Genomic DNA, 13,363 nt, shown 5'->3' with positions numbered 1-13,363 from the left:
CTAAGGCGCAGGAACGCGGCCAATGAGAGAAGCGCAGCCTGTTCCACCAACCCGGCGCGTTAGCTTCTAAGTGGGGGTGGGTGGGGGTGGGGTCTGTTTCGAGGGAATGACCAATCCTGTTGCCAGAGCCCGAACTGGGGCGCCGCCAGAGGACAAGGCCAACCTGGGGGCGTGGTTTGTTAAGACCTTGGCCAATCTTGGAGTTAGGCCGGGCTCAGGGGTGGAGTTTTGAGTTGCCGGAACCGGCGAGGGTGTTTGGGTTTGAGGAGGGCGAGACCCAGCCCTGGGGGCGGAGCCTAGCAGTGATCGCGGCCAATCACGCCGAAGCCCTGAACAAACCGCTGGGGGCGTGGCCCCCGGGGGCGTGACCCGGGCCGGTTCCGGGCCGCCCGTGGGCGTGGCCGTGCCTGGACCGTGGCCGGGGCCATGTCAGCGCCGCCGCCCCTGCAGATCCGCGAGGCGAACGCACACCTGGCTGCGGTGCACCGGCGCGCGGCGGAGCTGGAGGCGCGGCTGGACGCGGCCGAGCGCACGGTGCGCACCCAGGCCGAGCGCCTAGCCCTCCACGACCAGCAGCTGCGCGCCGCCCTAGACGAGCTGGGCCGCGCCAAGGACCGGTGAGGCTCGGGGTCGGCCACATGGACTTCTCGGAGGAGGTGGGCGGAGGCAGAGCCGAGACTGGAAAGGAGGACCGGCAGGGGAAATCGTGTGCATTCACGTGGAGCCGGACTACTGGTGGGATTGGAAAAACAAACACCAAAATACTTGACTTAGTTTTCACTATGTAAAGTTGAGAGATGTCATGCAAGTGTGGGTATCTAACTTAAACAGGGTCCATTTTACCACTAGGCAAAATCGTCTGGTCCTGAGTGGTGCAGGGACCACCAGCCGCCTGATTTAGGTACTGGAGCCATGGCGGGTTCTTGAGGAGGGGAGGATGGGATGATATCAGCAGTTTTGAAGAGTCCCTCTAGCTGAGGGTTGAAAGGGATGAGACAAGTGCCCAGGGAGGAAGATGGTGCTGAGGACCGGGTGGGAAAAAATTCAGAGCTGGTTGGATTCATTACTTCATCTTTACTGAGCATCTACTATGGGCCAGGCACTGTGCTGGGTATTAGGGCACATCAGTAAGACCTATGCAGCCCTGCCCTCAAGCAGACACATTGTTAGGCAGTTCCAATATGGGGTGATTGGGTGTGTGTGATGGAGGGCCACACGGCTCCGAGGGGGCCCAGAGGGAAGGCTTCCTGGAGGGGGGGCCATCTAAGCTGAACAACAAATAGGAAAAGATGTAGGGGACAAGGGAACTGCAGGAAGAGCTACGGGGATGGATGAGGGAGTGTGTTAGTCTGCTGAGGTTGCCGTTAAAGAATACCACAGACTGGGTGGCTTAAACAACAGCAAATCATTTCTCACAGTTCTGGAGGCTGGGAAATCCAAGATCAAGGTTCTGACAGATTCAGTTCCTTGTGAGGGTCCTCTTCCTGGCTTGCAGATGGTCATCTTCTCACTGTGTCCTCACGTGGCACAGAGAGAGCGCAAGCTCTCTGGTGTGTCTGTTCTTATAAGGAAGCCCTCATGACCTCATCTAACCTTACTTCTCAAGGCCCCATCTCCAAGTACTATCACATTGTGGCGTAGGGATTCAATCTATGAATTCGGGGAGGGAGGGACACAGACATTCTGTCCATAATAGGGGGGCTTTACCTGACAGGGATGGAGGTCGGGAGCAGGGGAAGAGAACCTCTGGCTCCCCCGCGCCATAACTGCCCCGTCTTGCCTTCCTGCCAGTGAAATTGCCGCTCTCCAGGAGCAGCTGCTGACCTCCGAGGCTACTGTCCAGAGTCTGCAGGCTGCCGTGTGCCAGAGGGACAAGCTCATCAGGCAGCTGCAGCCCCGGGCTGAACTGCTGCAGGACATCTGCCGCCGCCGGCCACCCCTGGCTGGGCTGATGGCCACCCTGGCTGAGGCTGAGCGCCTGGGGCCCCTGCCGGCCAGTGACCCCAGTCACCCACTCCCTGGTGGGCCCAGTTCACCCCTTGCCAACAGTACTGGGGAGGAAGAGGACAGGGACCACCTCCAGCCTGCTGTGTTTGGGACCACTGTGTGAGTCCCAGAGAGTAGATTCCAGAATGGAGAAAGAGGACCCCTACGGGGACTTTTTCCACTGCTGTGGGTGTCCTTGGGGGTCACCAGTACCCCAGAGAAGACCCCGTGGCAGAGCCATAATCCTGTCCAAATGTCAGAACCTGCTAAAGAGTCATAGGTTTCAGATGGGCGGCCTGCAGGCCAAATGCAGATGTTGAACCCGGAGAGAAGTTTTTCTTTTTTTAAAAACAAAACTTTGAATCAATCAATCACCCTTGTTGGAGAACTGGCAGTGCTGACACAAAAATTTGGATTTCTAGCTTCAGACTGGGCCGTGCCTGCCTGGATCTGAGTCCAGGGCACCCTCTTTAGTGAGTGTGAGTTTCAGGCCCCACATGTCTCTTAGGGCCAGATGTCTGGCCCCTGAAGCATCTGAGTTTGAGACCTCTCTTTTTCTGGCGGAGGCGGATGATTTGAGTTTCTCTCCCTCTTTTCCCCTTGCCCTGATTTTTGTTCCTCCCGAAGCATTCCCCATCCTAAAGCTTTTTCTTATTCTTCATCTCAGTCCAGAATTGTGAGCCTCAACCCTCAGGCCATTTTGCATTGGTTATATGAAGACAAAGTTTTTTTGTTTTTTGTTTTTTTTGAAGACAAAGTTTTAATCCTAGATTTTTTCCCCCTAATTCTATCCTTCCCTCAACCCAGGGAAGAGTGTGCGTGTGGGATGTGCTGAGATGTCTGCAGCCAGGCTTTGCTGCCCAGGCAAACTCGGGCATCCCATAAGCTTTTCTTGAGAGCGTCTTGCCTCAGGGTCTTTACACTGGCTGTTCCCTCTGCCTAGAATGCTCTTCCCCCAGCTGTCACATGACTAGCTCCTTGTCACTCAGGTCTTTGCTCAAACGTCACTTTCTCCCAGAGGCCTTCCCCGACCAACTTATTGGAAGTCATTCTTCTCCACTCCACCCCCATTGCCTCATTTTATTTTCTTTATGTAACTTCTTACCATCAGAGTGGAAGCTCCATGAGGGCAGGGTTTTTGTTCTGTTTGTCACCAGTGGCTGGCACACCGTGGGACCCCGGTAGGAACAGGATGGGTCTATGGGCCCTGAAGGGAGCCAGGGACCCCAGCACATCCCATGAGGCGCCCCGGCCAGTGTAGCTTTTGCAGCAGCAGCTGGCTCCTTTTTTATATTCCCTAGAGAATCTATTTTTTCACTCCTTATTTCTATGCTGCCCTTCTTGGCCCAAGATATTCGGGGTGCTTTTTTTTAAAAAATCAAAACAGGGAACGCTGTGCCCTTCTCTGCCCAGCCCAAGTGCCTGGCCTGGTACCATGGTAGCTTTTTCCTGCCTCCTGACTCAGGGAATTGTTATACCAGGAACCATGGTGGGGCACAGCCCCTTTCAGCCCGGAAAGCTCAGCGTCCACCCTCAGCCCTCAGGATGGGGCCGCCTGGCGTCTCACAGTGACCCCTCAGTGTGGCAACAATGGCCCGGTTTTCTCCTTTGGACGAATAGGGGTTGGGGGGGTGCTGTTTGTACGAGGCGAAGGCAGGCTGGGGCCTGTTGGAGCTCAAGAATAAACCAAATGATTTCATGGCATTGGTCCTTCCTCCTTTTTTCCTGGTGTGGGAGCTGGAGAGGGGGCTGCTGTGCTGCTCCTGGTCCGGGGTGGGGCCCCGCTGGGTGGGGAGACACAAGTTACAGGCCCGGGAGCTTGTGCCAGGCACTCTACATACACGGTTGTGTCTCATCTCCTCAGCCAACTATGCACACAGGCATCACCCCATTTTACAGCTGTGCAAAGCAAGGCTCAGAGAGGTAAAGTGAAAAGGGCTTCTGGGTCGGGAGAGCCCCAGCCACTTCCAATTTTTTATTGTTGAAATTCTGATTCTCTTAAAAACGTGGAGATGCCCAAACAGAGCTACAATAGTTGTGGTCACATTCTACATTTTTCTATAAAAAAAAAAGTTCGACATTTGTAACCCTCATAAAAATACACAATGGAGTATTTCTTTGCCTACGCAAAGAATTTTGGACTGCAGCAAGCCACAAGAATTTCTGCAGCAGAGTGCCACTGCAGTTTCTCCTAAAACTGATGGTGTTGCAATCAGCTGTAGCTTGAATCGCAGCGCCGGGTGGCTTGTGATCCACGGCTTGGCTTCTGACTGTGGCAGCAACTTTCGACAATACCACTGTGCTGTGTGCAACTGCAAGCTTTGAAAAGCTTCTGATGATCTCTGGGTCTCTGCGGGTGGCGGCGTCCCCAAACTGGGGCTCACGTTTTAAGTCCTGGGAAATCCATTATCATTTTCAATCCTGACTGTTGGTGTAACGCTCTCGGTTGGCAAGATGTCCAAAGTCTCGACAGAAGGCATTCTGTGATGGCGGCCTTGGTTCCTCTTGGATTACGGATGTCAGGGGTCAGGGTCGCTTCTCCGGCCGGTACTGAAGCCCCTGGCTCAGCAGCTTGTCATGAGCCAGCCCACCGAGTGATGTTTGAGAACTGGAAACCAACCACCAGGTGACCCATACTGACTGGCCCTAAGTAACTACCAGGAATTGCTTTGTCCAAGTCAACGTTGATGTCTGCAGGACCCAGCTGTGAGCACCACCTGCTGGATGTGGGCCTGGGTCACCTCGAGCCCTTTAAACTTGGATCCCTCAGCAGCTGTGGCTGCGGCCCTGTGAAAAGGGGCTGGTGGCTGGTGAAGCCCAGAGAGGGGAGGGGACCTGCCCCGGGTCACACAGGAATTGGGCCTTGCCTCCCTCCATCCAGGACACTGGTCCCCGTAGGGCTGTGGCCCACCCTTCCTCCTTGTGGTTAGGAAGTGACCCCCCTCCCCCCTCCCCCCTCCCTCCCCTTGACCTGGGCCTGGCTTTATCCCAGGACCTGGGCACTGCAGGGCTGGGAGTAAGCGAGCAGGACAGCAGGTGGACAGGAGCGGCAGCAACAGCACTGCCCTGTCCCTCTCGGCCCGCCACATGTCCCCCCCAGGGCCGTGCCGAGGGCCATGAGGCTCCGGTGCATAAAGAGTTACAGCTGGGGCCCCTCCCGGTCTCCAGAGCACTGTCCCTTAGCAACAGCCCGGCCGGGCAGGACACACGGCCAACACTGGGCAGAGCAGGCAGGAGGCAGGCGGAGCGGCTACCCGGACTCCAGGACAGACGAAGGCCAGGTGAGTGAGCGGGGGCACCCGGCCCGTAGCCTGGTTGCCGAGCGGGAGCCCCTCCAGATCTCTCTCCCATCCAGCAGCTCAGGGAGCCCTGACCCATCATGGATGCTGTGGACGCCACCATGGAGAAGCTCCGGGCCCAGTGCCTGTCCCGAGGGGCCTCGGGCATCCAGGGTCTGGCCAGGTGAGCGGTCCCCTCACACCTCCCCAACCCCCTGGCCCCCGGATCACTTTCCAACCACGCCCCCTGCCCCCCAGGTTTTTCCGCCGCATGGACCGGGATGGGAGCCGGTCCCTGGACGCAGGGGAGCTCCAGCGGGGCCTGGCCGAGCTGGGGCTGGTGCTGGACACGGCCGAGGCGCAGGGCGTGTGCAGGCGCTGGGACCGTGACGGCAGCGGGACGCTGGACCTGGAGGAGTTCCTGCGGGCGCTGCGGGTGAGGCCGGGCGCGCGACCGCGGGCGAGTCCCTCCACCCTGTCGTCCGGGGGTGCCAAGTCCTTGCGGGCTTATCCACATCGGTGTGGGGACTCGGGGACCTCCCGAGCTCTACCCCCCCAGTCACCAACCACCCCCCCCAGCCCCCCATGTCCCAGGTCCGGGAGGCAGTCATCACAGCCGCGTTCGCCAAGCTGGACCACAGCGGGGACGGCGTGGTGACTGTGGATGACCTCCGGGGAGTGTACAGCGGCCGCGCTCACCCCAGGGTGCGGAGCGGGGAGTGGACGGAGGAGGAGGTGCTCCGCCGCTTCCTGGACAACTTTGACTCCTCCGAGAAGGACGGGCAGGTGGGTGCGCGGGTACCCCACCCCCTCTGCCCACGCCTGCGGTCCCCCCTGACAGCCCGTCTGCCCCCAGGTCACGCTGGCCGAGTTCCAGGACTACTACAGTGGCGTGAGCGCCTCTGTGGACACGGATGAGGAGTTTGTGGCCATGATGACCAGCGCCTGGCGGCTGTGAGCGGTGCCCACCCACTCGGCTGGCACCATGCAGCGTAGGGCCCCACCCGGCACCCCTGGGCCAGGGCCCCTCTCACCTGGGCTTTGAGCTGAGCAGCCCCGGGGTGGGGGATGGAGGGGAGTGTGGGAAGATTGAGGCCGCAGAACCGGCTGGACCAGGTCTCCAGGGACACAGCTTGGCCACCAGGTGTTAGTGGGACAAAGGTTCCAACGATGGGTCACTGGTTCAGGAGCCCAGGGAATAAGACCCTCCGTGCCCACGCCATGCCGACCCCAGGTCTCCTCCTGGCTCTGCTCAAGTGAACCCTGCCAGCACCCTCACCCCTCCCTCGTGACTCCCCCAGGAAGCCAAGCAGCGCCCGGGTGGGGAAGCAAACTGCTCTCCTGTGAAGCAAGGCTCTGCACGGAGCGGCCGGTCTCGGAAGGCAGCTGAGCTCGGTCACCTGCCCAGATGTGGAGTGTGGGGCGGGGCAGGCCAGGCTGCTGAGGAACCGTTCCTGGCCAGGTCACCTGGCTTCCTGAGGCCCCTGGGGCACACAGGAGACCAGAGTTTTAGTTAAAAGTTTTAATGTAGTTCCCAAATACATTTCATATGACAATCTTACATAAATGTTCCAAAACACATGGGCGTTATCTGGTTTTACTTGTCACTAGTTGGCTAAGGCTTAAAGCAGAGAAGTGTGACCGGATCTGCTGGGAGGGCCTTTGGTGTCGTCCCGTGGCTCAGGCGCGGACGCGGACGCGGGCTGCACAGGCCGCCCTGAGGTGTGGGCGGCACAGCTCAGACGGGCCTCCCCCTCACCCTGTGAGGGCCCCGTGCAGAGAGGCCTCCTCTGCGGGCCTCGCCAGGCGGGCGGCACCCAGCTGGCTCCTGGCCACGCTCCGGGGTGGGGCGGGCAGAGGGCGCCGCTCCTGTGTGTGCTGCAAGCATGGGTTCTGCCCGTTGTCTGGAACCGGTCCGCTCGCTGCCCCCTCCTTGAAGGCCCTGCCAGGGTCCCCCTCTGCCTCTCACAGAGGCCCCCAGCCCTCGACGGTCTTGGGGGCAGAGATGTCCAGGGCTGGGCAAGGAAGGGACGGCCAACAGCAGGAAGCAGGTTTGCACCTGGGTGCCTGATGACGGGTGACCCATGTTATGGGGACAGACAGGAGGATGGGGGGGCCCTCCTGGGGGGGGGCCCTCCCCTCCCATGTCCAGTGACCCTTTTCTAGATAGGCTCTCCAGGCCCAGGGCCCAACCCCTCCGCACCCCACGACTTGGCCTGGAGGAACCCCAGGTGGGGAACACGTGGGCCCAGCCCCCGAGCAGCTCTCTGAGCACCCCCAGCACGGGGCCAGGGCCACAGGGGGAACGAGGACGCAGCCCGCGACGGAGCTGTGCCTGCTCAACACACAGAAGAGAAGTGCCTCGATCTAGGAAACCAAACAGAAAGCCCTGGGGGAGGAAAGAAAAGGTCTAAAAATAAACCCCCCAAATCAGAACGTGGGAGCCGGGAGGTAAAGACAGTAGTAACAGAAAGTCCAGCAGGCCCAGCGTGACATTGTGTGGACAGACCCGGTGCCCGGGCAGGTGGAGGCGGGGAGAGCCGGCGACACGAGGAGGGTGGGGTGAAGAAACGAGGGGTCCCAGTCCCAGTGAGAAGCCGTGACAAGTCTTAATGTGCCATTTCAATTCAAGGTGGGGAGGGAAGAAATGTTCTTTTTCGTTTTGCTCATCAATATGATGAGGTTCGTGTCCCAAACCACATTCAGGCAGTTCCCGAGTCTGCTTCTGAACGGGACGTGCGGATCCAGACTGCGGCCACCCAGCGGGGGTGTGGTTCCCGAGCCCCGCGCCTCGACGCTGCCGGAGGGAGGGGCGGGCGGGCGGGCGGACAGACGGACAAAGCAGCAGGCTCGTGGGCAGCCGGCTCCCGGCGCTATGTGCTCCCGGCCGTCTGCCCGTCCCCTTCGTCGCCGGCGCCTGTGGGAAGCGGTGGCCTGGCTGTCAGGTGTCTGCCCTGGACACAGCCCCACCCCTCGGGTCAGCCCCGGGACCCCCGGCTCACCGCCTCCGCTGGCCCCCGACGGAGCCAGGACGTCATCGTCATCACTGTCGTCCTCGTTGGACGGGGCCGCCCCGGGCTCGGGGGCCGGCGTCTTGGCCTCCTGCTCCTGCTCCACGCGGCTGCGCAGGGCCAGGATGCGGTGGTGCAGGGCCGCATACAGCTGGCCCGTGTCCTTGGAACTGGCCTGGGGGAGGCAGAGGGAAGGGCCAGGTTACAAGGCCTCGTGGGGAGACCCCTCCTCAGTTGATGTGGCTGCAGCCCCTGCCGTAACGGGATGCCCCAGCTCCCGGGCTGGACCGGGGAGGAGCCTGACCTCTCTCCTCGACAAACCCGGGGACAGCAGACCGAAGCTCCCCCAGGCCCGGGGCCTGTCCTCCCGAGGGGTCCACAGAGCCTGCGGCCGGGCCATCCCGACCCTGGAGGCCTCCCACTCTCCCCGGCCAGGCCCTCAGTGCAGGGCTCCGAGTGCTGGGCATGGGGCTGCCCTGCCCTTGTCCGGGGGCTGTCTGGGCAGCTTTGCTCCCCGAGAGGCCGGGGGCAGCCCAGCCCGCCCCTGGGGCTGCTCACCGAGATGAGGAAGACCTTCACGCCCTGGTCCTCGGTGTCCATGGCTGTGATGCGGAGGCTCTTCTCACTGGCCTTGTCCATCTGCATCTGGGCCCACAGCTTGGTGTTGAGGATCAGCCGCAGGCTGCCCTGGGTCCGCATCACTGCAAGCAACGAGGCCGTCAGCGCTGCCCCCCACCCCTCGACGAAGCCGCTACGAGAACAGACACAATCTGCAGGAGAGCCAACACCCCCAGGGTGAAATCCCACAATCCCCCCAAGGTCCACGACAGCCTCCTGCCTGTCTGCTGAGCAGCAGCCCCGGCAACCCCCCACCCCTGGCGGCACATCCAGTGGGTGGAGCTGGTGCCAGGATGGCGGCTCCCCTGGGGAAGGGGCTGGTCAGGCGGCAGCAGGAGGCGGAGGTGGGGCTGCACACTGTGGACACGCCACACAAAGTCAACACCCCCTGACTGTCGCCACCCACAGGCCAAGGCGCAGCTCCTGCCCCATGAAAAGGAGCTAACTGCTTAGAGGAAGGGTCGGGTCTGACCGCTGCTCAGAGCTTCCATCAGGAGGGAGACAAAGGTAGACTGAGGGCAGCACACAGTGGAGAAGAACAGGGGACAGGCCTTCCCTCTCTGGAAATGTGTGTGAGACCACGAGTTCCACCCACAGCGGGCCCAAGGCCAATGTCGTCCTGCTCAATTTGTCCAAGCCTACCCACCCTGCCCGAGCCCCAACCCCGTGGACACAGGTGAGCCCTGGCCTTCCTGCCAGCCCGGCCCTCCCCACTGGAAGACCCGGAGCGGATTACAAGCGGTCACCCCAATCTGGGTGACCCTCACCCCCGCCAGCCCTCTGGGCCCGGCCTCACAGCCCAACACGCCCCCCGGGGTGAACTTGGAGGGAAGGAAGGTCAATGCCAAGGATCAAAGGCCGCGTGGGGTGAAAGGAGACGATGGCCAGGAAGGATCTCAACAAGGGAGGGGACAGCGCAGTTACCACGAGGCTGGTCACAGGCTGGTGATCCAGGGGCAGAGCCACGCGCCGCGGGGGCTCAAAATCCTGCGCCCTCTCTGTCCACATACACTTGCACGTTTCCATTAGAAAAATGAAAAAGAACAGTGCCCGAACAGAAGCCCAAGTGCATAAAAACAGTGCTGAAAGGATGCAGCATGAGCTACGCCTGGGCCAGGAATGGACGTTTCTGTAAAGGCCGCAGGACAATTTTAACTGGGGAGGATTAAAAAAAACAAAACAAAACAAACAAAAAAACGAACACACACGTTTCACATATATACAAACGTGCCCGCACACACATCCTTTCTGTAACAAGCGTACTTCCGGGAATAAGATTCACGTGTAGACGGCCCCAGTAGCATTATTTACAAGTCAAAAAAAATCAGGAACCACCTAAATGTCCATCAACAGGGAAATGGCTAAATACATTCACGGTCGATGGAATGTTAATTAACGTAGAAGTTTTTCAAAAACAGTCATATTTTAAGGAAAATTTAACAACACAGGAACACGCCCACAAAATGGCAAGTGAAAAGAGCAAGAGACCAAGTCACCCCACTTCCTTATAACAAAGATCCACAGAACAGGAATGGACTGCCAAAACATTCTTGGCAGACAGAGACCTCCCTCTTTTTATAAAGAGATTTTCGTTGATGTTTGATTTGTTTACTCACCACGAAGCAGCTGGCACTTTATAAGAAAATAAGTTTGAAAATGGCTAAATTCTTTTATCCACTTTCACGATCAGGAAGAGGAACATCACAGAAGGGCTGGCGGCCGGAGCCTCTGGGCCAGGCCGGGTCCCGCAGGCTGAGGGCCGGCTATGGGTGCAGATAGGGAGCCCCGCCCCGCCGCGCCCCAGGCCCCTCCACAGAAACCCGGCCGGAGCTCACCTAGTCGGGACTGCAACGTCCCATCGTCAGTCGATGCCATGTCGTTGAGTCTGAGCAGCCCCCGGCCTCTCTCCACCCACGACTGTGAGGTCTTGTCAAAGACAAACAGCTTACACTGGATCTGGAACACAAGGCGGCCCTCTGGGTGAGCAGGGACCCTGGCCGGGCAGACAGACCCCGGGAGCCTGCAGGGAACCCGCGATGAACCACCAGGGTCAACGAGCTATGGTCTGGGGGACACGTCTGGCCCTTGGCCACTTTTCTGTCCTGCCCTCGAGCTAGAATGGATTTTACATCTTTAGAGGAGTATTAAAAAAAAAAAAAATCATTAAGGAAATGCAAACCAAAACCACAATGAGATACCACTTCACACCCACTAGGATGGTAATAACCAAAAGGACAGATGACAAGAGTTATTGGAGGATGTGGAGAAATCAGAACCCTCACGCCTTGCTGACGGGGATGGAAAATGGGGCAGCCGCAGTGGAAAACTGTTCTCCAACATGTTAAACATGGAGTTATCATATGGGCCAGAAATTCCACTCCTAGGTATCTACCCACGAGAAGTGAAGCACGTGTTCCCATAGAAACTATTACGTGAATGTTCATAGAGCATCATTCTTAATACCTCAGAAGTGGAAACAAACCAAGCACCCACCAACAAGTGACTGGATAAACAAATGTGGTCTATCAATACAGTGGACTGTTATTCAGCCATGAAGAGGAGTGAAGCGCTGACACACGGTCCACCAGGGATGAACCTTGAAAACATGGCGCTCAGTGAGAGAAGCCAGACACAAAAGGCCACATGTTGTACGATCCCATTCACATGAAATGTCCACAACAGGCAAATCCACAGAAACAGAAAGTGGGGTTGCCTGGGGCTGCAGGAACGGGGACGGGCAGTGACTGCTCATGGGCACAAGGCTTCTTTTTGGGGGGGCAAAAATTTTCTAAATTAGTGAATATGGTAAAAACCACTGAACTGTACGCTTTAAAAGGGTGAATTTCATAGTATGTGCACTGTACCTCAGTAAAGCTGGTATACATTAAAAAAAAAAAAAAAATGCAACAGAGACCACACATGGCCCTTTACAGCAAACGTTTGCAGATCTCTGTAAGTCAGTATCTCTCAAGATGGATAGATAAGAAAAACTGCGAGTGGGGGAAAAAGTACCACTAAAAACCCCACATTAAAAACTCCCCGAAGCCACACACACGTGGTTTACAGACACACACACAGGCGCGTGTGAAAGGACGACGAGCAGGCGGAGGCCCACCACACTGGGCGCGCTGCCCCAGGAGGGGAGGGAGACGGGGACGGGGCACGGGTGCCACGAAGTCCGGGCTAAGAAAAGAACACAGCACCACCGGGACAAAACAATCACAGCTGTTGACTCTGGGGGGCAAGAGGTGTTTGTTACACGTCTTTGTAGTTCCCCGAACTATCGAGACCGTCTCAAAACAGGCCGTTTTGCTCTAAAACACAGCAGTACGAGAAGGCCGCTAGCCGCACCGACGGTCCCCAAGGCCGGGCGTGCCTCACCTGCAGCACGTTGCTCTCGGCCTCCTCCCCGGTGATCACCTCCACCTTCTCCAGTAAGCACTTCCGCGCCGTCGCCTTGGTGTAGGCGGCTGCCGACTGGGCCAGGGACTCTGCAATGTTATTAGCTAAACGACATTGACTATTGATTTGGTCGGGGGAGGGTGTACCTCACGGGACACCCAAAGGGTGGCTCTGGCCTCTAGGGGGCCAGCGCCTCGGGCCCACAGCGCACCCTGGAACACGCCACGTGACTCTGCCTCAGAGTCTGCAGGGCGGCCGCCGGGAGCGGCCAGTGCAGCTGCGGCTTCCCACCCTCCCACTCAGGGGAGGACAGCAGACAGCGAGAGACCTCCGAGGGCGCTGAAGAGCATCTGCCGCCTCAGGGCGAGGAGGAGGGTGACAACCGCCTCAACCCCATCCTGGTCACCAGGCGGGGCCCCGGGCCTCGCCCCCCTCCTGCTCACTGGACCCCAGCACGCACAGCTGTGGGCTGTGGCCAAGGGTGGTCCACAGCGTCCCCGTCCCTCCCTGCCTCCCGGAGCCCCTCGGGCAGGGGGCAGGACCGAGGCCTACCTTTCTCGGGGGTGGCCTCCTGGGACGAGGACTCGGACCCGGACTCGGCCACTGTATTTTCTCTGTTGGCATCTGGGCTGACCTCGTTTAACTTGGGCGGGCTCTGCGGGGAGCGAAGGCACACAGGAGGAGGGGGCGTGTGGGGGTGGTCCCAGGGGGCTGACCGCTGCAGGACAGGGAACCCCTCTGCCGGGAGGCAGCTCTTGGCGCCCCTGCCCAGCAGAGGACCCCCCTCTGCCGACTCTGGCTTCCCTCCCGCACTCTGGGGACCCGCCCAGCCCCAGCCCCTCCCCACTCGGCGCCGGCCGAGCACCATCAGAAACAGGCAGTTCTCAGTCCTCACAGGCCCGCCCGGGACGTGCACGCGAGCCGCCTCTGGAGCCTCTGCGGCATCACCTGGAGGCGTGTGCCACCAGCTGACCTTGGGCCACCTGCTCCCCCTGGCCCGTGAAGTAGTTCTTTGCCTACTTCATCGTAATCGAAAAAGGACAGTACTGACGCTCGAGAAAAGAAGCA

The 13,363-nt window shown here is 59.2% G+C and overlaps 3 protein-coding genes across 13 annotated transcripts in view; 2 read left to right on the top strand and 1 right to left on the bottom strand.

Annotated features, from left to right (window-relative positions):
* The first annotated feature begins 403 nt into the window (after window positions 1-403).
* VMAC (vimentin type intermediate filament associated coiled-coil protein) lies at window positions 404-3,667 on the top strand. The gene is made up of 2 exons (XM_036845515.1): window positions 404-617; window positions 1,792-3,667. The coding sequence occupies exons 1-2, from the start codon at window positions 427-429 to the stop codon at window positions 2,108-2,110; spliced, it is 510 nt and encodes a 169-aa protein (XP_036701410.1). The 5' UTR covers window positions 404-426; the 3' UTR covers window positions 2,111-3,667.
* Window positions 3,668-4,964: 1,297 nt separating this feature from the next.
* Window positions 4,965-6,653, top strand: CAPS (calcyphosine). Of its 3 annotated transcripts, none has more exons than XM_036846767.1 (6): window positions 4,965-5,267; window positions 5,345-5,448; window positions 5,523-5,700; window positions 5,844-6,050; window positions 6,121-6,225; window positions 6,566-6,653. In XM_036846767.1, the coding sequence occupies exons 2-5, from the start codon at window positions 5,366-5,368 to the stop codon at window positions 6,220-6,222; spliced, it is 570 nt and encodes a 189-aa protein (XP_036702662.1). In that variant the 5' UTR covers window positions 4,965-5,267; window positions 5,345-5,365; the 3' UTR covers window positions 6,223-6,225; window positions 6,566-6,653. The 3 variants fall into 3 exon arrangements, with proteins under 3 accessions (XP_036702662.1, XP_036702661.1, XP_036702663.1); XM_036846766.1 differs by having other exon boundaries at window positions 5,325-5,448; XM_036846768.1 differs by having other exon boundaries at window positions 4,965-5,448; window positions 5,859-6,050.
* Window positions 6,654-6,771: 118 nt separating this feature from the next.
* The window catches only part of RANBP3 (RAN binding protein 3), a 53,956-nt gene continuing 47,364 nt past the window's right edge, over window positions 6,772-13,363 (bottom strand). For 4 of the 9 annotated variants that reach the window (XM_036846756.1, XM_036846759.1, XM_036846764.1 and 1 more), the window contains 6 exons: window positions 12,848-12,950; window positions 12,275-12,399; window positions 10,729-10,849; window positions 8,834-8,976; window positions 8,267-8,450; window positions 7,868-8,181 (listed from right to left, as the gene is read on the bottom strand). In XM_036846756.1, coding sequence (XP_036702651.1) covers window positions 8,138-8,181; window positions 8,267-8,450; window positions 8,834-8,976; window positions 10,729-10,849; window positions 12,275-12,399; window positions 12,848-12,950 — 720 coding nt within the window. In that variant the 3' untranslated portion in view covers window positions 7,868-8,137. Of the gene's footprint in view, window positions 8,182-8,266; window positions 8,451-8,833; window positions 8,977-10,728; window positions 10,850-12,274; window positions 12,400-12,847; window positions 12,951-13,363 lie in introns of all 9 variants that reach the window. The other 5 variants (XM_036846757.1, XM_036846760.1, XM_036846763.1 and 2 more) reach the window with 3 other exon arrangements.

This window comes from Balaenoptera musculus, chromosome 3, assembly GCF_009873245.2.
Source record: "Balaenoptera musculus isolate JJ_BM4_2016_0621 chromosome 3, mBalMus1.pri.v3, whole genome shotgun sequence".
Taxonomy (NCBI): domain Eukaryota; kingdom Metazoa; phylum Chordata; class Mammalia; order Artiodactyla; family Balaenopteridae; genus Balaenoptera; species Balaenoptera musculus.
Note: the sequence above shows the minus strand (reverse complement) of the source record. Positions and strands in the feature narration are given on the sequence as shown.

Coding starts and splice junctions, on each gene's coding strand:
- VMAC (XM_036845515.1), top strand. CDS start 427: ATGTCAGCGCCGCCGCCCCTGCAGATCCGCGAGGCGAACGCACACCTG. Junction 618..1,791: donor CTGGGCCGCGCCAAGGACCG/GTGAGGCTCGGG, acceptor CCTTCCTGCCAG/TGAAATTGCCGCTCTCCAGG.
- CAPS (XM_036846767.1), top strand. CDS start 5,366: ATGGATGCTGTGGACGCCACCATGGAGAAGCTCCGGGCCCAGTGCCTG. Junction 5,701..5,843: donor AGTTCCTGCGGGCGCTGCGG/GTGAGGCCGGGC, acceptor CACCCCCCCCAG/CCCCCCATGTCCCAGGTCCG. Junction 6,051..6,120: donor CCTCCGAGAAGGACGGGCAG/GTGGGTGCGCGG, acceptor GTCTGCCCCCAG/GTCACGCTGGCCGAGTTCCA.